Genomic DNA, 24151 nt, shown 5'->3' on the forward strand with positions numbered 1-24151 from the left:
CAATCCATAGCCTACCCGTTTCGCCCCGTGGCTCAAAAGGGACACAATAAAAATAGGGACACACGAGAAAGCCAAAATAGAATGCAAAATCTATTAACAAAATAGAACTATACAGAAAAAAAAACTACTTACAAATTCATAATCCGTGCACGCTTTTGCAATCGTTGCTAATCGTTCTTTCGCAATTTAGTTGTTTGTAATATACGTTCCTGTGAAAAAATGTGAAATACTGTTCCAATAGGTGAAGTTACACAACAATATGCTGACTGATTACATAACAATATTTGGATGTAATATTCAGTTCCAGTGAAAATCTGTTCCAGTTAATGGAGTAGGCTACAGGTGATGTGTAATATTCAGTACCAGTAAACTCCATCCGCTGGAACAGTTTATGAATATTACACAACATCACCTGTTCAGGTTTGAAAACTGTAGCCTACTCACAGATTTGTGGCCTATACCTTATTTTAGAAATCTGTTTTTCTGTATATTGATGTGTTGTGTATTGTTAAGATGAATACAACTGTCTTAACTGAATTTTTCTATGATTTGTAATGTATAGATGACATGAAACCGCAATGCCGCATGTGGTTGAACTGAAACCCCACCAGGTCTCCCGTATTTTGGTACCCAAATGTTGACAAGTATGGGCTACAGTTGATAAAGGTATTGAGAGAATTGAACATTTATGCTCACATGTAGTCATTGTTTAGCTTTATCTATTGATTCTAAAGCGTATTTACATTGCCTTTATATATTTATTAATTTAAACTCTGCATAATAATAATGGATAAACTAAAATTGTACATTAGTGATCGATTAAGGGTATAATTACATAAATACTATCTAAATCATACAAATTTATTATTCTAAATAAGCATTACTAAAAGCCAGATGATTTTGTCTTTAAAAATCATTTGCTATGTAGTGACCTTTAATTTGGAGTAGAAACTGGTGGAGCCACTTTATCCTTTGCTCACAGCTGATTGGTCCAAGTTCGGTTTGCAACCACTTACCTGGAACATAACCTGCCCCGGACCAGATTAGCCGTGGAGCGTAAGTTACTATGGCGATGAACACTGCTAAAAGCCAAACCACTTTCATGGTGCCTAAAACCCAGGGTTGGCACAAACTAAACTGAAACATACTTGGCTAGCAACCTAAACCGGCTTCATGGTGTAGGCCCCAGATTTCACAGACAGGGCTAGATTAAGCCAGGATTAGGCCTTAGTAAATCAGGATGTTTAAAGGGGTCATCGGATGCCCATTTTCCACAAGTTGGTATGATTCTTTAGGGTTTTCATGTAAAGTTTGTAATATACTTTGGTTAAAATTCCTCAATGGTTGTGTAAAACAACACCCGTTTAACATCCTCAAAAACAGCTTTGTTCACAGTGACCATGTCTTTCTAAATGATAATGAGCAACTGCTCACCCCACCTCTCTCTTCCATGGAGGGTGTCGAATGGCTGAGGGCAGAAACACACTAATACGGGACAGTCCGTCAGCGGTCATGGGCGGAGTATGAGCATTATGACATCATAGTGCTCAGAAAATCCAAACGCCTGATTATTGAGAGTGTTTGGTGAATGGATTTTTGTCATTGTATGGTGGTTGTATCCACACACTGCAAAGACACATTTATATGCAAACACCATATAAAAGTGAATTTTGCATCCAATGACCCCTTTAAGTAACTTTTTTTTAAATAATGGGACTGACATATTTTAAGATACTGTATGTATCAAGCAAGATGCTTTCAGTTAAGACAGCTCAAACATGCATTTTAGTCAGGGACTAGGCTTGTTTGTGAAAACCAGGCATACATGTACTTACTATTGGGTTAGGAATAGGTTTGGTTTAGGGTTAGTTGCATGCAATTATGCATAATAACTACATGTAACATGTATAACAAGGACTCTGTAAAAATAAAGTGTTATCAATATTTGACTCTGCAAGTTCAATTAAACCATCAAAATATGTGGAACATATTTTATATTAAATATTTTAAATATAATCTAAATAAACTTAGTTAAGGTATTCGTCTGACAAAAAAAACCCCACTAGTTACAGGTTTTATTATACAATGTAAAAAGTCACAAATAAAACAATTGAATCCAAGCACAACTACACAATAAATTGCAAATGCGTTCAAGATTTTGTGAATAAAGGGTAAAGATGTCAATTTTTCTAGGCCGGACATCACACTGTGAAATACTCACAAGAGTAAAAGCAAGCCTCTGTGTCTTTTACCCTTTTGGAAGTAACAGTTAGGTTGGGAGGCTCTGCTACTTAGATTGTAGGACTTTATGGAAGTTATCACAAAGACTTTTAATCATTGCATCAATTCACTCATTTACATGGTTTTGATCATGGACCCTGCTTGAAGTATTTAAAACTATATAGTGATATCAATTTGTTTCCATTGAATTATTGAAGTGAATGCCATGTAGTAGAGCTGAAGCCCCATGTCACTTTACAATACTTAATACATTTAAATTCACACAACGAACATATTTAATAAATTAACAAGATCAGACAAAGACAAAACACATGAGATACTCTTCTCAAAAAGTCTCATTTATTGTTGACGTCATATCACAAGACCTGATCACATGAGCACACAGACTGACATAAACCGAAGCATATAAGGAAATTAATTAGTAAAACAGTGACCGGCAGTGGTACAGAGTGTTGAAGAATGAATAGGAATGTCTACCGGTGTTAACTACCAGCATTTCAGTTAAAAGCAGGTATTTACATTGTTAAGACCTAGGCTAATCTTACGGTTCTTGGGATGGCTTCAAGAGTGGCTCTCTGAAGATGAGACAATTACAGATGCAGATGATAAGGCAACAGGTATTCAAGCACCTGAGAGAAGGGCTGCACTACAGGGGGCATGATTAAAAATAAAATGGCAATGATAAAATGTATATATACAGATAAAAATGTCCTATATGAGTGTTTCCAATTTGTTTTTAAAAGCATAATGAAGGTGACAGTAGCTCCTTCCATTTAAAAAGGCACTTTCATGTCTTCCAGTTGAAAGTGCACTGCTCCCCCTACTGGTTGTAGTGGTGAAGTCAATTTCTCTGTCTTTGGTCCCGGTTAGACAGGAGACGAGGCTGACCGAGTCTGCGGCTTGACGTGGATTGAGGGCTGCATGTGCATGGACACCCAGTCAAAACCCAGCAGCTTTACAGTTTGGGCTGGCTTGACAACTTTATCTTCAGATTCTCGGCCAGTTTGTCCAAGAACTCAAAAGTGTTGAGGTAATCTGCGCGTGCAACACTTCAAAGAAATAAACAAAGAAATGCATATATAAATATCAAAACTATCCTTGCACAGGCATGGATATACTTTAAAAACTGTATTTTTATAGAAAGTGTCACAATATCACTTTAACACTGAATTCATGCTGTCTTTTGTAAGTCCCCTATAAGTCATCATCAAATCCCCATGTCTAACACCACTCTATAACTGACAAAACCATAATAAGCGAGAAATCTATCTAATGACCTTCAGTAAATACCATATATTTTAGAGCAAGTGACCCAGAGTAGATAATGGACGTACCCAGACATGCCCTTGATGCAGATGGCCAGGTCCTTGGTCATGAAACCAGCTTCGATGGTCTCGATACAAACGGCCTCTAGTGCCTCAGCAAACACACGCAGCTCTGCGTTCTTATCCAGCTCCGCCCGGTGCAGCAGCCCTCGCGTCCACGCAAAGATCGAGGCTGATGGGATAAAATTGTGAGTCTATGAAGTTGCATTGTGCGACAAGCATTGTTTTTATATGATCATGAAAAACAGTTTCTATGGCATCATCTGTGGATTTATTGATTAAGACTGTTAATGAAGTAAGTGTTTTCCTCACCGATGGGGTTGGTGGACGTCTCCTTGCCCTGCTGGTGCATACGATAATGCCGTGTGACGGTGCCATGGGCTGCCTCAGCTTCTACCGTACGCCCGTCAGGACATATGAGCACGCTGGTCATCATACCCAGTGACCCATAGCCTAGAGACAGAGACCAAAAAGTTTACTCACTATAAATTTCATCATTCTTTCATAATACATTCACAAAGAGTAATGCCAACCCATTACGCAAATTCACGATAGGGCTTAAAGTCCGCGTGAACCGGAAGTTGCAAACGACTTTTCTTCAGTGTTGTGACGTATTTCCCAGTGAAAAGGAATATTGAACAGAGGGCAGGGTTTTACTCAGGGTTTCCATCTCTGCTCATAGCAGACTAACGGTTTGAGGGGAGTGGTTAAGCGTTTCCCAACCCAAGCCGTCAAACCTACATCATCAGAGAAGGAACGCCATTCCAGACCGGAAGTAACTTTTCAGACTTTGATTAAAGATTACAACGGCAAAAAAAAATTTCTGTGTATTAACTTGCACGGATAAATTTTTCACCACAAGACTAGTAATATGCGCTAACAAAGTAAATAGGGTCAATTTTGATTTCAGTTGGACTTTAAATGAATGCATATTTCACACCCGGTCACCACAAAAACATGCATAAGAGTTTAACTCAAAATTATACACTACCATACAAAAGTTTGGGGTTGGTAAGATTTTTTAAATGCTTTTGAAAGATGTTTCTTTTATGCTCACCAAGGCTGCATTTATTTGACCAAAATACAGTAAAACTGTAATATTGTGAAATATTATTAGAATTTTAAACAACAGTTTTTAGTTTTAACATATGTTCAAATGCAATTTATTCCTGTGATGGCAAAGGCATTACTCAAGTCTTCAGTGTCACATGATCCTACAGAAATCATTCTAATATGCTGCTTTGTTTTTTGTAAAAAAAAAAAAAAGAAAAAAAAAGGGAATTATATTAATGTGAAAGTCTTTACTGTCATTTTGAATCAACTTGATGCTTCTTTGCAGGATAAAAGTTTTTTTTTTTTTAAATAAAGAAAACTCATTGACCTCCAACTTTTCAATAGTAGTGTACACTGAGATAATCCATCATTTTTATTATGTTCAGTGCTGATCAATTCATTTATTCCATAGAATGTTTGGCATTCTACATACTTGCAGAGATATTGCTGAACATCTAAAACCTACCTCTTGTCCATATGATATTATTCCATCACACGGTTTTAAGCAAATCGTCAATATCATAGGGCCTGATCTCGTTTTTTATTAACATTTGTTTGAGTACTGGTACGGTCCCTGACTACCTAAAACATGCTTCAGTTACTCCCCTTCTGAAAAAATCTAATCTTGATATATCTGACTTAAGTAATTTCAGACCAATTTCTAATCTTTCATTTATCTAAAAAACCTTGGAAAAGGTTGTTTTCACTCAATTACAATCTTTTCTGAGAACAAATTCACTATATGATACTTTCCAGTCAGGATTTAGGAAACTACCCAGCACCGAATCCGCTCTATTGAAAGTTACTAATGACATTATACTGGCTACAGATAATGGGAGTGCTGTTGCTCTGGTCCTTTTAGAGCTCAGCTCTGCTTTCGATATGGTTGATCATACAATTTTTATTTCTCGACTGAATAATTACGTTGGCATTCAGGGTACCGTTTTAAATTGGTTCCAGTCTTCTTTAACCAACAGAAACTTTTCTGTACGCATTGGAAATCATACTTCCTCAGCAGCACATCTTTCCTGTGGTGTACCACAGGGATCTATTCTAGCTCCGATACCATTTTCTTTATATTTGCTGCCACTTGGTTCCATCTTTTCCAAATTCGGAGTATCATTTCATTTATACGCTGACGACACCCAACTGTACTTCCCATTTAAACAAAATAATTCAAGCTCTTTAGAAGTCCTGCTTGCATGTTTTCAGGAAGTGAAACCATGGCTTACACACAATTTTTTAGCTTTAAATGAGAATAAAACTGAAGTAATACTGTTTGGACCAAGTGATTTCTATGACTCTGGTATTCCGGACCTTGGCGAGTTAAATTCTCATGTTACCTCATCTGCAAAAAAAATGTAGGTGTTCTGTTTGATTCAGGCCTGAAGTTTGATAAACAAATGAATTCCGTCGTAAAATCATGTTTCTTTCACTTGCAACGTCTGGCAAAAGTCAAATCTTTTCTCTCTCCAAAGAACTTCAAAATAGTCATTCATGCGTTCATAACCTCACAACTTGACTTTTGCAATTCACTCTATTTTGGAGCTAACCAATCATCTATCGGGCGTCTTCAGTTCAAAATGCTGCTGCCAGGCTGTTGACTGGTAGTCGAAAATTCGATCACATCACTCCTATTTTAACTTCTTTACACTGGATACCGGTCAAACTGAGAATTGAGTTAAGTTTTTAAATCGTTACACGGCCTAGCACCAGGATACTTATCTGATTGAATACATTCTACTATCGATCAGAACGGTGTAATCACTTGCCACTTTTAAATCGAAGCTTAAAACACATTTTCTTAATGTGGATCTTTAATGCATTTATCAATTTTGAATTGTAATATATTTAATGTATTATTTAATTTCTTGTCTATAATTGTATCGATTGCAACTTTTGTTTTGGATTATATTGTCCTGTTCAGCACTTTGGTCAACCACGGATCGTTTTTAAATGTGCTTTATAAATAAATAATGAAATGCATGAAAAATGGTTGGGTGCAAAAGATAAATATCTAAAATAATATGTGGTCATTTCACTGCATGTTAGTTTTACTCACCCTGAGCTACAGAGTCTGACTGCACATCTCCATCATAGTTCTTACAGGCCCAGATAAAGCCACCCTCAGACTTCATGGCCTGAGCCACCATGTCATCAATCAGCCGATGCTCATACCAGATGCCTTTGGCCTCATACTGAGCCTTGTAGTCTCTGCAACACACACACACATACAGTGTCAGAATGATATAGTTACAAAATCAACTTATATAATGTTTTCTGAAAAGAAAAAATTCCAACTTGTTTAGTGTGCGCATAATTATGATTAAATGTTTATGCTTTAATGCCATGACAGGAGAAAATCTTTTATAATGAAAAATGCCATGCGTTTATTGATTTAAGTCATTAAAAAAATGGTTTTATAACAGGCAGATTTTCACAGTTATCATACATACTGTAAAAGCACTCAATGCTTCTTTAGTTCAAAAGACCCTGTTTAACTAGATCAAGGTCAATTTATTCAGTGACAATTCAAACGCAACCATTTCATGGTTACTCACTTTTCATAGATCTCCTGGAAAATATCTTTGAAACGGCCATCATATTTCTTCAGGATGGTGTTCTTGGTGCTGAGATACATCGGCCAGCCTTTGGTCAACCCCATCTGTAAAGAGCTGTGAGCAAAGTCCCGGATTGAGCTGTCTGTGTTGTACATTCCCAGAGCAACTCCACCAGTACCTGAACATATATAATCATGACATTTGTCAAGAAAACCTGGTCTGAAAGCAGATATGCTTGAGCAAAATTATATTTAGAATCAAGTAGGCTACATTCCAAATTATTTCAAATCCAACCAAATCCAACCTAATGAGTGGAGAACAGGAGGGCTTCTTAAAGAAAAACTAACAGGTCTGTGAGAGCCGGAATTCATACTGGTTGGTAGGTGATCAAATACTTATGTCATGCAATAAAATCCAAATTAATTACTTAAAAATCATACAATGTGATTTTCTGGATGTTTGTTTTAGATTCCGTCACTCACAGCTGAAGAGTACCTATGATCAAAATTACAGACCAGTGGGAAAACCTGCAAAATCGGCAGTGTATCAAATACTTGTTCTCCCCACTGTATATATATGGGGAGGGATTAATGATGAATTCATTAATGAAAGATTAAGTTTAAAAAATAAGAATTGTACATTTTGATTTCATGGTAGCTTTAAAAAAAAAAAATATTCTAAACATAATTTTAAACCACCAATACTATTGTAAATCACTGTAGGTTACCTTTAAAGTCATGGACAACAAACTTAAGCGTCTCCCCTCCGTTTTTGGGAGTGTACGTCATTTCCACTGTTCCAGGGCCAGGGACAACAAAATCTGTAGCTTTGTACTGTAAAAGTAAAGAGGACATGTCATTTCAGAAGATCTTTTACCTGTAACGTGATCTTACCAAGATTAAAAGATATTTTCTTAGGCATGTACATTTTGATAAAACAACAGCGATATGAAAAAAAAACCAGAACAAATTCACAATTAGACTTAATAATAGACATTGTAATTATGCACAATATATGTAGGAGCTCCTCACCTGGTCACCATGTGCGTGTCTGCCAATAATTATAGGCTTGATCCAGCCTGGAACCAAGCGGGGAATGTTTTTGCAGATAATAGCCTCTCGGAACACAGTGCCACCCAGGATGTTCCTAATTGTTCCATTGGGAGAGCGCCACATCTTCTTGAGCTTGAACTCCTCCACACGCTTCTCATCAGGAGTGATGGTGGCGCACTTGATGCCAACGTTGTAGCGCCTCACAGCCTCCGCCGCCTCAACCGTCACCTTGTCGTCGGTGGCATCACGGTTCTCCATTCCCAGGTCAAAGCTACCACACACATAGAGCAAAAAAAAAAAAAAAAACTTGAGTTTTGCTCATCTATGAGAACTACTCTGTGATGTTCTTGACATTTTAATATTTATTATACATTTCTTTGCAAATTATATTTTAGCAGTCAAAAAATCGGATAATTATAAAGCTCTATTATAAAGGTTCTATTATTGATGCTGATTCAAGTGGAAAGGAAGAAAAATGCGTTGTATAAACCTGCATGTATAAGCACGCAGCCATCTTCACAATTTTGCGGTAGCTCTGTATATTTCTATGACATTGCTGTAGAAGAGTAATTAGCTGGTGAAGTGGGTTTACTTATTGTAGAGTTAACTAAAGTTATCATGAGCATTGTAATGTTTGAAGCAGATGTCATAACAAATGTCAGAAAACCGGGAAGATTCTAAAATTAGTTCATTCATAAATCTGTAAGATCTTATCTTCATGCTGTGGAAATACAAACCGGAAGACAGGCTACATAAGGTCTCTAGCTTATAACCTGTCTGAACTGTAGTGTAGTGGACCGTCAAATGCTCGGAACACATACAAGCAGGTTTGAGTCTGACCTGGGTATTGTTCCGATCCCATTCCCTTCTCTTACCCCTACTTTCCTGCCTACATAATCCTTTACAATAAAAATGTCTAAAAGATATTTAAAAAAAAAAAAAACGTTTATAACTCAGTTCATACTGACAGCCAAATTTGTAACGTTGGACTCGGAACACAATCAGAACACTAGCAGTCAGAAGATGGCGCCCCACGGCACACTTTAAATGAGGTCAATAGGAAACTAGAGCCATGGTAATTTAGCACAAAGACACTTTTCCAGTGAGTTAATTTCTTACTGTGATAAAAACAGACAGAATACCATTACAATTTAAAATAACTTTTCTATTTTAATATATTTTTAAATGTAATTTATTCATGTGATGGCAAAGCTGAATTTTCACCATCATTACTCTAGTCTTCAGTGTCACATGATCCTTCAGAAATCATTCTAATATGCTGATTTGCTGCTCAAGAAACATTTATTATCATCAATGTTGAAAACAGCTGTGCTGCTTAATATTTTTGTGGAAACCAGGTTACATTTCAGGATTCTTTGAAGAATAGAAAGTAAAAAAAAACAGCATTTCCCTGAAACAGAAATCTTGTGGAACATTGCAAATGTTTTACTGTCACTTTTGATCAATTGGATGCATCCTTCTTGCTGAACAAAAGCATTAGGCCTAATTACTTTCAAAGAATAATAATAATAATAAAAATTGTACTGTCACTAAACTTTTAAATGGTAGCGTACATGCTTTTTTTTTGCCTTCTTGTAGGGGGACAACATGTGGAATTCTGTAGAAAGCATTTTAAACATAGTAAAATCTGTTAACTGAGCAGAGAGTACTAGAGCCGAATTGTTTCAAAATGATTTCATTTATTATTCATATCCCCATGCATTTCATTCAGTAAATACTTTGTGATCTCCAGCTACCAAACACATGCCTTCAAACCTTTGAATAGTCGGGAATCTCCAAACTAAAGTTAAATCCATGCTGATTTAAATTCATCCAAGCAACTCTCAGCAGCAGATGAGCAAATGAAAGGCCTCATCTGTTCTGGATATATGTGACTGAAATAATGAAGGCGTCTTCTCAGAGTCTCTACAACTAGCGAGGAAGAGTGTGACACACTTTACACGCTTTAGATAGAGCATCCCTGAGCTACAACACAGGGGGGGCGGAACTTTCCCATACTTTCCTTGTTCTCGGGCCTCGCTATTGTGAAGTATCCAGTGACCTTTCACCCACTTTACTTCCACTCCCTGGTGCCATAATGACTGTGAAAAACTGTTGGTGGCGCTAGTGGATTTAGACATTTCAGAACAATTTATAATACATTTTCAGGGGCTGCCATAGACTTAGCTCAGTTTAATCCGTCAATAAAAGCCTCTAGCGCTCAACAATGCGACTAAAGGATGTTGAGAGGTAAAGATACGCAAACAATCTTACAACTCAAGCTCAAAGAGCAGTTCAGTGACTGAATGAACATGCATCAGGAGATCCCTCTTAAGTGACGACACCTTGTTTGCTAACGTACTGATAATACTCTTATCAGGCTGATACGGTTTTAGTTTGCACTATTTTACCATACTTCAGGTCAAGTTCATGCACTTTATTTATACTTCATACTTCACAGCTAAAGAGCCACTCAGATTAAACTGTTACCATAAGCTCAAAGTTCAGATGCTGACGATTCATGACAATTTCAAGCACAAAAAGCGATGTTAAGTAATAAATGTTCTAACTTATAGGATGATAACACTTTTCTTTGGCCTTGAGGATTACCACATTGTTGCCTGTGAAAAACAGGAAATGTAATATTTGTAAAACTTGGCAGGTACCTTCTCAGTGGTGTGATTATTGTTAGTAATGCAGTTTTTGGCACTAAAATAAATATGTGGTAAATATCAAAATAATAAAAACAAATAAATATCAGTTAAAAAATTTATTAATTATTTTTAGAATATATAGAAATAATTTTTTTTTGAAAAGAGGTGCATATTACTTTATAATCATTTTAGAAACATTAACTGTAGTGATATGGCATCAACTTTAGTACTATGGTTACCCTGGCAAATGTTTGTAATGCATGACTAATTGGCAGTAAAGTTGCATTAAATCAGATTAACATGTACATAAGGGAAATCAAATATAATGAGAGAGACACACACACACACACACACACACACTTAATCTCACCTGTGCAGGTCCAGCTCCAGATAAGGAAAGATGAGTTTCTCTTTTATGAGCTCCCATATTACCCTAGTCATCTCATCTCCTTGCATCTCGACCACAGAACCGGCTTTTATCTTCTGAGACATTTTGGACCCTGCAAGATTGGTGACAGTTATATGTGAAGATGTGTTAGTACTTACTACCTGAAGAATGAATAGATTCCATTGAGAAAAAAAGTTACACAACCAGTGAGTCAGCATTTTTGACTTAAACCTGTTTTAACTGACAGCATTTTTGAACATGCAGACTAATAAGCACCACGTGTCCGATTTAAAATTCTGTAGCATGTAACAATTTTTTTTTTTTAATGGTTTTCAATGCTTTATTTTTAAACATTGCAGTGCCATGCTGTTCTTTTAAGTACCTTGGACTAAAATGCAAGTATAGTTCAGTATGGTATTACTATCTCTGTACTAATGTCACAGCTAGTGAAAGACATCAGTTAGTTATTCTCATGTTTCATGTATTTTCAGCTAAACTAACAGCACCTGACAGACAGGCAGCCATTGTGTAATATGACACTGGCCTTTTATCCACCAAGACAGATTAAGTGCATCATTGTATCAATTGTGTGTCACTATTAATTTTTTTTTAGTTCCACGAACTGATACTGGTTACATAAAGCAACTAGAACAAAGGTCAAATACAGGGCGTGAAATACTGATTTACACATAACTTGATGTTGTAATAATAAATGAATCGTAATGAAGCTTTAGACGAATGTGGGGGTTATTTTACGATTTGTCGTAAAAATTATTAATGCAACATAAACAATCCATTAAATATGTCAATTATATATCATCAGCGAGATTGTAACAAGGTCTTTTCTGATGAATGCACCACTTTATAGTGTTTTCCTCGATAATGCTCAGCATACCGGTAGCACTTTGCAGGAGACGTCAAATCAAACGACAGCGACTGTATTGTTTAGCAAACAATCTAAGTCTCACAACCCAATATACGAAGCCTACCTTTTCTCTCGAGGTTGTACGGGAGTAAAATGAAGAGATCTCAGATGGTTGATGTGTTCTTATGGAAGCTTGAAAGGTTTTGGACTGGTCTTGGAAGGCGTTGTTTTCGTATCAGCTGATCGGATGGCATAGGCTCTCCCCTGCTCTGCACTCCTCAATCAGATAATCATCCACCAATCCAAGAGAATAAGGAACTAACTCAAACGACTAGCCCCTCCCTCATTATGAATCATATTTGGAGGCATGTTTCTGGACAATTAGCTGTTTGAAGTGGGACAGACACCAGACTTCCTCTAGGTGGCGCTACACTGCTCAAAAACCCGAATCCTTCGTTGAGCTGCACATTTTCTTCACCTTCTAAAATTGCAAATAATTAAGCAATGACTTTGAAAAAAACGAATTAAAAAAATCACTTAGAACACAAAACACATTTAGAGTCATATGTTCTGACATCCGCACAAAATATATATATATTTTTTTTGTCAATTAGTTCATTATGCAATTAAGGAAACCATTTTAACATTGATATGTCTTATCTCTACCAGACTTCAGACCTTCACACTGAATTCTGACGTTTAATTTTTGGTAATATTGTAGTTTCGGCCAATATTTTAAACATAAATGCAAAACAACAACAACAACAACAACACCTCTCATTCTCTCTCATTTCCAGAAGGAATTGATGATCTTAACAAAAAAGTGCTTATAGGTCAATTTTGATGAATACATTTGATGTTTTTGTGTTTTATGACGCATATGGTTTGGATTTCATTCACGCAACAACAACAAATAACATATCTAACTCAAACTGTTATTAGTAAAGTCTGATTCAGAAAAGAAAATACCACGTGACTACGGCGGCCGTCTTGTCAATATTTATTTTATTATTAATTTACACCGAACTGAAAACAAACAATGAAGAGTTGAAACAGAAAAATATTTTTAGACCCATATCGTTCCTGCCAACTTCGAGACAATCCGGGCCACCATGCCCTGCCCATTTTGGACCCTTTAGCAATTCTACTCACTTTTATCATACTTCTATGCTCCTTCCTTACCAGTCTATCTAAATTTCTATTTTAAGGTATTGCGTTCTATTTAAAGGTAATGCACTCACGCCTGTCAAGTATGCATTGGTGTAACATACTACCGCGTCATAAAAGTGCGTCTCTTGACCAAAGTAACAGAATTATTTCCCCAAAGTAACAGAAAGCGGTAGCCTATACCAATTGCAATATGCATAACCCAAATTGTTAATGGTTTTGAAGCAGCCCTTACACACAAAACAAATGGGTGATTTCTATTATCATACATCCTGCTAACTTTATAGCAACAAAAGCATAAGAAACAGTGAAATAAACAGATACAGTTTCAGCCTACCTCCAAAACGCATTCTGTTTCTTGAGCAGTCCATATTCTCAGTCCACCATCACGAGCACGCTGCTCTTCATGTGCGACACTGTATTTATCCTCTGAGTTCGCGTGAGCAGTAAGGACGATCCATGAAAGTGAGCAGTCGTTTGGTATCTCACTGTCTCCTGCCTGAGTGCAGAATTCAGACTTACCGGAAGATGTCACCATTTCATTGTTTGTAAGTCTCTAAGTGTGGGTGCCACAACCATATTTTGTAATTTATACCGATGTGTATTGTAAAGCTTGGGCACAGGGGTTTTCAGTATTTTAAATGACACGGAGCCCCAAATATGATCATCCTTATGCGAGGGACCCCAATTCTAAAATGACAGCTATAGTAGGCTACATTTTCATAAAGACCCCATTTACCGTATACTATAAAAAAATTATTCTTTAATTTGTTTGTTTATTAATTTTATTAATTTTATTAATTTTATTAATTTTAATCATTTTAATCATTTTAATCATTTATTTATTTAAATCAAAAGCATTATATTTATTTATTTTTACATTGTTTTTCTCGAAACTTTTCCACGAACCCCCAATGGTCCCCTGAGGCTCCACATTTAAAAACCCTGGTTTAGCATTCCTAAAATCTGCCTTTTATTTTGTATATTTTTCTAGCAATGCAAAATTTGTTTTAAAGGGAATCCTGATAAGTCAAATCAGTGGTGAGTTGTGAAATAGTTTTAATTTTTTGCCTGTGTCAAATCACGTTCAATTGTTAGTCTCGTTATATGTTGTTCCATGGAGACACTGTATTTTGTTTCTTCTATAAAAAAAACAAAAACAATAAAGATTATTCCCCCCATTATTCTGGTATTATTGACAACACACATATTGACCGAGTACAAATTAAAGATAAAATAAATGGTCAGGTTTAACAGTAAAACACTCTTGAACACATAGTTAAACTGTTTTTATTATATATAATTTTTTTAATATTTTTTTTATTATACTGTTTGATTTATGAATCAATAACAAATAAAGATGATGTAGATGATAAAAAGGAGAAATCACACAAATGCTAAGTTCTCAGAAGAAACATTATTTTGTACAAAAAATCAGATTTTTTTTAACAATTAAACCCAAAAAGAGTCAAGTGGTGTAACCAAGTGAAAAGTACCAAAGTGCTTGCCTTGAATTTTACCACATCACTTTATTATATTTTCAAAAACATTTTCAGACATGTCTTTCAAGGTAAAACAAATGTATTGTGCATTTCATCAGTTCAAAAACGCATTTTTGATTTGGCTATACGATTTTTTTAATTTATTTATTATTTTTAAGAATTAACAAGTCATGGCAACTATATGCAAACATGTATTTTTAAATAATTCAAGAGTTATAAATATCTCTAAACAGTTACACTACCTTGACAAATGTAAATATTATAGAGGTGAAGACTATTCAAGTAATTTTTTATGTATTTTAAATATGTTACCAAATTTGTTTTGTTTTTCGACTATTTCATCTGAACAAAGAACCTTCCATAAATAATAAAAAGACAATGAGCTGGCACACGGGTTCTAGCCTCTTCACCAGACCCTGCTCACCACGTGACGTGACATCTGCTGGTTATAGCAACTAGAGAACGCCAGTAATATTGATGTAGAGAGAAAGGATCGTGGTGGCACAGAGGAGTTCACACGGCGCAGTCGCTTCACCAGTCGGAGCTCCGGTCTCCAGCGCTGCCGTTACGCACAGGTTCATCTCATCACCAAGCACCTGATTTACAGAGACAAGTACGCGGATTTTCGCCCTCTTTATGACACGATGTAAGGCAGATATGTGGGCTTTCCGTTGAGGGATATGGTCACTGCTGAGCTGCCAAAGTGGAGCCGCACGTATCACGGATCGGGGCGCTCCTGCAGGGTCTAGGATGCGCGCCCGGAACATCCCGATTCTTACCTGGGTTCGGGGCTGACCAGGAATCCACTGCCTCTGCTGGTCGCAGAGGCGGGAGGAGGACGCAGTCGACCCGCAGCAGGATGCCGGTGATGAGAGGTCTGCTGGCCCCGCAGAACACCTTCCTCGACACCATCGCCACCCGTTTCGATGGCACCCGTAAGTGCGCAGAACGTACCAACTTACATTTCCTTCACCAAAGTGTCAAATGCAAATACAAAGTGTTTTGAGCCAATTCAACATCCAACCTAAGGTATTTGCATCAGTGCGTAAAGTGAAACAGTTGAAAGCTCTTAATGCATGCGTGGAGTCATTTCGTGTGGCAGGTTGCATAGTTGTCTCGTAACATTGTTGTGGGTTGCTGGCATGCCATCGACAGCAGTCATTCTACCATACCACATTTAAAACTATTTTAGACAACATTTTTGCATCATTTTATGCATGCAGTTTTATAGTCGCATTAATTGCATTAAATATTTGTACTTTTAAAATTGGACACATTGCAGGTCTATTTATGTGAACTTCAAAAAAGTTTAAATATGAAAAAATTTAAATATATTCATAAAAGTTAGGTTTTAATTTAAAGTTAATGTCCACGTTATTTGTCAGCTCCCCTTCAACTTTTGCGCAACACAGAGCTCTGGGTAAAACTTGATTAAACTTAACCAATCTTAAAGAAAGGGATTTATACTTTCATTCCCTGTGTCGCTGCATGAGTTCGGGTTGCTGCGTATCTGCTTATTTTAGACATACTGTGGAGTGATCTGATCCCTGCATCCCTAGGACATTTTGTCTCATTTTCTTCTCAGCATCTAAAATAATGACATAATCTGGAGAATAGAAGCAATAGGATTTCACTGTGTTTTTAAGAATACATTTGACTTGACATCTGGAAGGCTCATTGAGGGTGAAAGAGGTTAAAGATCCTTTAGAGGGAAAACAGGTGCATCTGTCACTACTCAACAACTGCAGATGATTGTGAAAAGAACTCTATTAACCACAGAGAGTGAGTCTGCAGAGAAATAGCTCTTGTTTAGTTTGTAAAGTATTTTTGAACAGAAGGGATGAGTAACTATTGTGCTGTCCGGGTGAGCAGTGGGTGTGTAGGTGGATAGAGGGTCGCTAACATGCAGCTTCACGTCCAACATGATGCAACTGTCCAATGGTTGAGGTGATGTAGTTTAGTGGTTAGAGGGATATTCTCGGTTCAGAGCATTTGTGGCATAATGTTGATTACCACAAAAAAAAATATTAATTTCCTCAAATCCCTCTTTCTCCTTAGAGTGAGGCACTTACAATGGAAGTGAATGAGGCCAATCTGCAAATGTAACAAATATACGGTTTTAATAGTATAGCCACAAGACATAAACAATATGCATGTTGTTAACATCAATTTGGTGTGGAAAAAAATGCCTACTAACCCTTACATTTTACAACTTTGTTGCCATGACAATGAAACGTCATAAACCTGTAACTCAATAGAGTGACTCAAATTATTTAAACAGCTTTACAGCTCAAATAATACACAAGTTTTAACAGAAGTTTTTTTTTTTTTTGTGAAATTGTAAGCTTTATATTTCTGCTATTAAATCCGAAAATGCCCATATTTACTTCCATTGAGTTCCTTCAAAGATCTGAATAGGTTTTATTTTGAAGATCTGAATATGTAACTGGAAGGTTATAGGTTCAAATCGTTCAGTTCACATCACTATCAACTTGCAATTTGTTAGGAGATGTGCACTTTTTATCATGAACTTATCCTGATAAAACAGATGCTTTAAGACAAAACCATGACTGAAAATTAAAAATAGCAAAAACACCTTCTGGAGATCCTTTGCTTTATTGTGGTATGATCAGAGCTGGTAAAGACAAAAACTCAGATTAACGTCTGTCACTTTGTCACATTGTACATGATTAGGATCAGCTGCATTTAAACTCAATGTGGCGTGCACTATCAAAGGTTTTATTCTGCTGTTTGATGCCAGAGAAAAGGAGAGAAAAGAGCGAGGGGAGAGTTTTGTGTTGTTGGTGTGCTCCCATTGAGAGGAGTTCAAAGACAGGTCCATAGAGAGAGGGAATACTGGTAAACATTGGTAAACACTGGACTTCATTAATGCTGTGGGGCACCTCACATTCACACATTCTAACAGGAAGTGACAGCATCAGCCTATATCAGGTCAGATATTTTGAGATATTACTACTAGTGATGGGTGGATCAATCTTGAAATATGATGCTTCTGAAAATAATAAACAACATTAAAACCAACGGATAAATTCTAAATTGGCTATATTATGCCGTTTTTGTTATTTTATATTTTTATTCTATAGGCTATAGGCCTATTTATTCAAATGTAGGCCTACACTATGTAACTTTTTTGTTCAAAATTAAGTGAATTTAAATAATGAATCAATACATCATCAATCCTTAATCCAAAATGTGTTTTTGTCTCACCCTAATTCACTATGGTAAGCCATAGTGAATAAGTTTCAGACCTGACAGGATGTTTTCGCGGGAAAATCGCGTACCTACGTCACTGGCCAGTGCTTGTCTCGTCAAGTCGAGCCACTTTGTCGCGTGTATTCAGTGTAGCATAAGTAGGTGTCACAACAAGTGAGAAAGGATGACATGGAGCACGCTAAATCTCATCTCAAACCTCCGGGGAATCAACCGTTTTAAAAAACGCCGAACGGGAGTCTGCTGGCAAAAAGAGAACGGCTTTTCGGAGACGGCGAGAACTGAGGGATTAAAATGTTGTTAAAGCGACGCGGAGGTGACATTTTTATTACTCAACAGGTGAGTAAGTTATTTTATTTAAATTGTCTTATGTAGGTCTTCATAGACATTAAATATGTGTCAGTGCCATTGTTTAGTCTCAACATGCAGACCAGTAATGTTTTTTTCCTAAGGCATGTTTATAAAAGCTACTTAAATATCCTAATTGAACTAAGGCCTAATCCTGGCTTAATCTAAAACCTGTCTGTGAAACTGGTAAAGAATTATCTATTGTGAGGGTCATTTCATTAAGGTTGTTGTAGCTCTGTGATGGAATTAATTTTCAAGGAAGTAGGCTACTGTCTATTAATGGGTATAGCTACAGTAACATCTTAAGATAGTCATCTAAATTGCTTATATCTCTTAAGCCTAGGATAGTGAAGGTTTTTTTTTTTTTTTTTTTTTTTTTAACAGTAGGATAACCATATTCATCCGCACAGTCACGCAGAGCTAAAGCACAACCAAAACTATGTTCTTCCGCAAAATGCATGCGGTTTTGTTTTTTAACCACTAGAGGGCTAAAAGTTCAATCGTGTACATTTAAATCAAATTTCGTATAAATATTAAAATTTTATTAGTGAAAAATATGAACATGGCTAGAAAATAGTTGTTATTTAAAAACTATTTGTCCTAATTCAGCATTCAGCCACCACAGCACTCAAACGCACAGAGAGCAGTGCTTGCCAGAGGTAATGACTAAAAAAAAAGTAGCTTCATTTGCAGTTTCACTCCACTATATAACAACAAAGCTAAATGTGACATTTATTATAGTGAATGTTTTTTCTTTCTTTCTTTTTTTTCAGTAAAACTATAGAAATTGCTAATAAACAAATCTAAACAGTCTGTTAATTTGCAGTTTATGAATATTTTGTGGCTATTTAATGTTTATTGGCTACAATTCTATTTTATCCTCAGGAATTATGAAACTTATATTGGGAACATTGGCTTTGATGTACATTGTATTGAAAATAAATTCCTAATTCTAAGGGAAATCACTCCACCCCTATATGCATTTATAATTTTGGTGTCTTAGATTAGACTGACCGACCTTACAGCCATGCAAAATAGATTTTTGTTGTTGTTGTTGTCTACATAAATTAGTTCTCTTAAGCATGAAGATATCAGACAATCCTCCGTCTGTCAGAGATGTGTTGATCCCTATTAGACATCACATTTCTCTGCAAATGTTGGCTAACTCTTGATCTCAATATGAGCTAGCTAAATCCAGCCAGCCAAAGTGTTTGCTGTGAAGAGCTTCAGATTCAGAGAGAAAGTAATAAAGGGGGGGTTGATTCGGTCTTTGTCATCCATATTCAATCAAACATTCATTCAGAGCATTCAGCACATTTCAGACAGAATAAATGCAGGCCTTTCCATTCACCAATCACACAGCTAATTACACACCCCCTAACAAAACGAATGAAGTCATCATAATTAACTGCTTCTAGTGTCAAGAATTCATCTCGGCCTGTCTGAGCATTTGTTAAATCTCCAAAGAAACTGTTCAAAACATCAGAGTGATCCAAGAACTGACTTTAGATGCACAGTGACACACACACACACACACACACACACACACACACACACACACACACACACACACACACACACACACACACACACACACACACACACACACACACACACACACACGTAAACAATCTCTTGAAATCCTCAGTATATTCAAATCAGATGTATACTTGATCTGTAGTCCTTTTTTGAGAATGATAAATGGTTTTGTTTCACTGTAAAAAGTGATCAGTTGACTTAACTTAAAAAAAAATAGTAAACCTGTTGCCTTAAAATTATGAAGTAAATAAACTTCATGCTTAATTGAAAAAAATAAGTAATGTGGAATTGTCAAGGTCACTTTTTTTTTATTTTTAATTAAGCATTAAGTTTCTTTCGTAATAATTTTAAGGCAACAGGTTTACAACATTTTGTCAAGTAAGTGAACTGAACACTTTTTACAGTGTTGGTTTTTTTTTTTTTTCATGTTTGTTAAAGGTTTCTCACCAAGGGTGCCTTTATTTGGTCAAAACTAAAAACAGTTAAGCCTAATTTTTACAATGATTATTGCAATTCAACACAACTGCTTTATATTTTCAGATTAACATTTTTTTTACTGATTCTCAGACGCTTTTCAGAATACAACACAATATATCTGTACAGAAGCAACATTTTTACCCCGATTGCATTCCTCCCCCCACCCCCACAACAAATCCCCAACTACAGCTTGAGATCACAACTTGGCTGTATAATTAAATACAATTAAGATAACTTTCAGCATATAGTGGTGAGAAAAAGAAAAGAATAATAATAATAAAATGATAATAAACAGATTTCTATTTGTCACATGATCCTTCAGAAATCATTCTCATATGTTGATTTGCTGACTAAAAATATAAAAAAAATCTTACTGACCCCAAACTTTTAAACAGTATGTATTCAAAAATTCATTGCACACAGCGGAGCAAATGTATATTCTTCAATTTTCGTTGTTGTTGTTGTTGTTGTTGTTGTTGAAGAATTCCATTTCTGTATATCCTGGTCAAACCTCGGCTCCCATATTGATATGGTCATACTATAGTGCCAGAAATGCCCTAATTGAGCCACAGAGTCCTTGTATTAGTAAATCGTCTATATTAATTTTGTCCGTCTGCTCTCTGTAATCAGGTTAGAGTATGTTCACCAGATGGACCCTTTCTGGACTCCTGTGTGTCTTTGTAAGTTGCACAAACACACTTACACACATTTCTCTCACTTAAGGGCATCAAGTCTCCTGAAGACCCCCCTTCTCTATTTGTTCCAATCAGCCATTTTGGACAGTTTTCTTGCACCTGTGTGTAGCAGTCAGGTCTGTTTACTCCTTCAGTTCCTCTCTCTCTCTCTCTCTCTCTCTCTCTCTTCCTCTCTCTCCACCCTCCCTCTCAGGCTTTCTTTGGGATGCTCTGTAGCTGTAAGGCAACCATCCAGAAAAACTAAGCAACCACCATGCAGTGCCTTATGACAACTCTGAACACCCTAGCAACCATCCAGTGCACCCTAGCAACAACCAAGCTATGCCCTAGCAACTACTCTGAACATTCTAGCAACTATTTAGAGAACTGTAGGTACCAAAAAAACACTAGCAACCACCAAGTGATGCCATAGTAACTACTCTAAACACTGTAGCAACCATTCAGAGAACCACAGGAACTAGAAAACCCTAGCAATCAAATAGCAATGCCCTTGAAACCACTATGAACACCCCAGCACCATCAAGCAATGTCCCATTAACTACTCTGAACAGTCTAGCAACCATTCAGGTAACCGTTGGAATCAGATCAACCAATGGCCTAGAAGCCACTCTGGACACCCATGCGGTCAGGGCTCGACCTTGAGTTTTACTCACGGTTTCACAGACAAGCTTAAGCCTAGTCCTGGGCTAAAATGCATGTTTGAGCTGTTTTAACTGAAAGCAACTTCCACTGGCATATTTTAAAATATGTCTGTGCTATTGTTTTGTCTCAAGATGCACACCAGTAATGTTTTTTTTCCGAAAGTACGTTTATAAAAGTTACTTAGATGTCCTAATTTATCTAAGGCCTAATCCTGGCTTAATCTAAGCCCTGTCTGTGAAACCAGGCCACAGTTTTCAAATTGAAAAATAAATATTACAGCAAATGTTTGAGAATATTTTCCATTGGTAGAATCTAACTAGCAATCGGACATGAGCTGGTCAGTGCAGAAACTATGAAGTTTTGCCAGAAACTATTGTTACCATGGTGAATTTTTGTAAGGGTTGCAGTGGCTGCATTTAAGAGTAAACAATCCATCTGTGGAAGCAGAGAGGGTAACGGCAATCAACACAATCTCCAAATGTCCATTCGGTGTTTTCAAGGCGATTCAGCACAGGCTACGGCTGTCTGATGAAGTTAGCATGATGGTCTAAGTTGAAGACTGTTTTCTATGAGAGTTTTTTTTTGGTGTGTGTGTGTTTGTGTGGCTGAGAGTCTCTCCCCAGGGTGGTGCACTGACTCCATGGTTAGGCACAATCTGCCCCTCATTATAAATAGACGAAAACATTGGTCACCGGTAAGACAACAATTCAGAAAGAAAGCGAAAGAGAGACAGGCTGTGAATGACCCTAGAGACAAGTCACATAGAGCATTCTGTGCCAACACGAGAAGCTTCAAAATTGACAACCCTGTCAAAGCCCTTTGTGTATTATGAACATGAGGTCTGTGTGGAAACACTATTCAAAAATTCACTCCGTTGTGCAAGCACTCAGTACACACTCTGCAGGAAGAATGCAGCAAGAATAGCCAATAAGTGCAAAACCACTAATAAAAAAACAAAACAATTACGACTCTCAAATTAGATTAAAATTCTAATTTTACGCTAATTTGCAATAAGAAAACAGTGTATGGGGCAAATAAACAATATTATTTTGCACAATAATCTATGTATATATAAAATGTTGGAACATTTATGGCATTTATATTATATTATATTATAGTATATTAATGTTGTTTGATACATTAAAGACTCTCCAGTAAAGGATGTGTCTATATCTATTCACATGTCAGTAGCTGCATTTACATGGACCCTAATAATCCGATTGTAATCGGACTAGTAGCACACTCGGATTAAAAAAGTCACTTGTAACAATGTCAATCGGAATAAATTGTGCAAATATGATTACAATTTCATTCTGATTGTAAGGGGTGGTTTAAACCTTTTCTAATCCGATCGAGAGAACATGTAAACACTTGAAACTGGAAAGTACTACAAATGTGCAGTGATTTAGAGATGGCGTAATGACGTATGACGCATGGAACGAGTTGTTGTTGTAGTTGAATAAAGTGTCATAAATGACTGTTGTGTCATTTTAAAATTCCCCTTCCACTCATCTTCTCTGAAGTGGAGCAGGACAACGACACACCAGTCCTTGTTTCGGACTCTCATCCACAGATGCCTTGTTTTGGGCGCAGAAATTCAGGGCGTTTTTTACTGCTTGATAAATTTAAGCAGCACGGCACAATGGTTCGTTTGCTCATCGTCTCCTAATTAGGACCCAAAATAAATAAATATTAAGTCTGCTCTTTAAAACAAGAAAAGCAGCAATGCAGGAGAATAGTATGTGGAAACAGTGGGAAACTTTGTATTCGTGCAGTGTGCACGTCAAAATCAATCAATTCCGTTTTGAAGCTTGTGACATATAAACGCGCACATCAACCCGATCACTTTATTTTGCGTTCATGTGAACACTACGTTCAGAGAATGAAGGTGTCCATGTAAGGGGAGCTAGTGTGTCCTGTATTCATTCACTGGATATGGGACTAAATCTGACTAAATACATGCTGTCATTATGTATGAAGAGGCAGAGACAGAGTTGAGGGGAGAAAGAAAACATCAAACTGAGAGACACTGAGCCTGCTGTACGGTGTAATTCTCGGAAAAATCATGACACATATGCATAAACACTCAAACATGCGAATGTGTCGTGCAACAGGCCGCATTCCTTTGACAGCTTGAGTTTTGAAGTGACTCTAATTTGTTTGAATTAATGAACTCCTTTTCACTGGTCTATTGGCAAAGCAGTGACACAACTTCCCTAATTAATCAATAAAGTTTTCCAATTACTGTGGCAATCTGATTCCATTCAATGTAATGAATTCAGAGCAACGTCCATGAAACTTTAATGCCATTAAAACTATAAAAAATAACTAGCAGGCTGCCTTCGGAAGGGAACTGTAAACTGTGGTATGAGACTAATTACTATGATCCCGCAGTGTCGCTAATGCTACGG

The 24151-nt window shown here is 36.7% G+C and overlaps 2 protein-coding genes across 4 annotated transcripts in view; one reads left to right on the top strand and one right to left on the bottom strand.

The window, feature by feature from the left end:
• Positions 1-2558: 2558 nt before the first annotated feature.
• idh1 (isocitrate dehydrogenase (NADP(+)) 1) lies at positions 2559-13870 on the bottom strand. Of its 2 annotated transcripts, none has more exons than XM_084421017.1 (9): positions 13644-13870; positions 11257-11386; positions 8212-8503; positions 7908-8013; positions 7181-7358; positions 6682-6833; positions 3879-4019; positions 3576-3738; positions 2559-3290 (listed from the first exon to the last, which is right to left on the bottom strand). In XM_084421017.1, the coding sequence occupies exons 1-9, from the start codon at positions 13675-13677 to the stop codon at positions 3197-3199; spliced, it is 1290 nt and encodes a 429-aa protein (XP_084277143.1). In that variant the 5' UTR covers positions 13678-13870; the 3' UTR covers positions 2559-3196. The 2 variants fall into 2 exon arrangements, with proteins under 2 accessions (XP_084277143.1, XP_084277144.1); XM_084421018.1 differs by lacking the exon at positions 13644-13870 and adding an exon at positions 12264-12620.
• Positions 13871-15360: 1490 nt separating this feature from the next.
• Positions 15361-24151, top strand: part of kcnh3 (potassium voltage-gated channel, subfamily H (eag-related), member 3) — a 129516-nt gene continuing 120725 nt past the window's right edge. For both annotated transcript variants that reach the window (XM_084421634.1, XM_084421635.1), the window contains exon 1: positions 15361-15743. In XM_084421634.1, the coding sequence (XP_084277760.1) occupies positions 15668-15743 (76 nt within the window). In that variant the 5' untranslated portion in view covers positions 15361-15667. The remainder of the gene's footprint in view (positions 15744-24151) is intronic.

Source organism: Rutilus rutilus, assembly GCF_951802725.1.
Source record: "Rutilus rutilus genome assembly, chromosome: 10".
NCBI lineage: Eukaryota > Metazoa > Chordata > Actinopteri > Cypriniformes > Leuciscidae > Rutilus > Rutilus rutilus.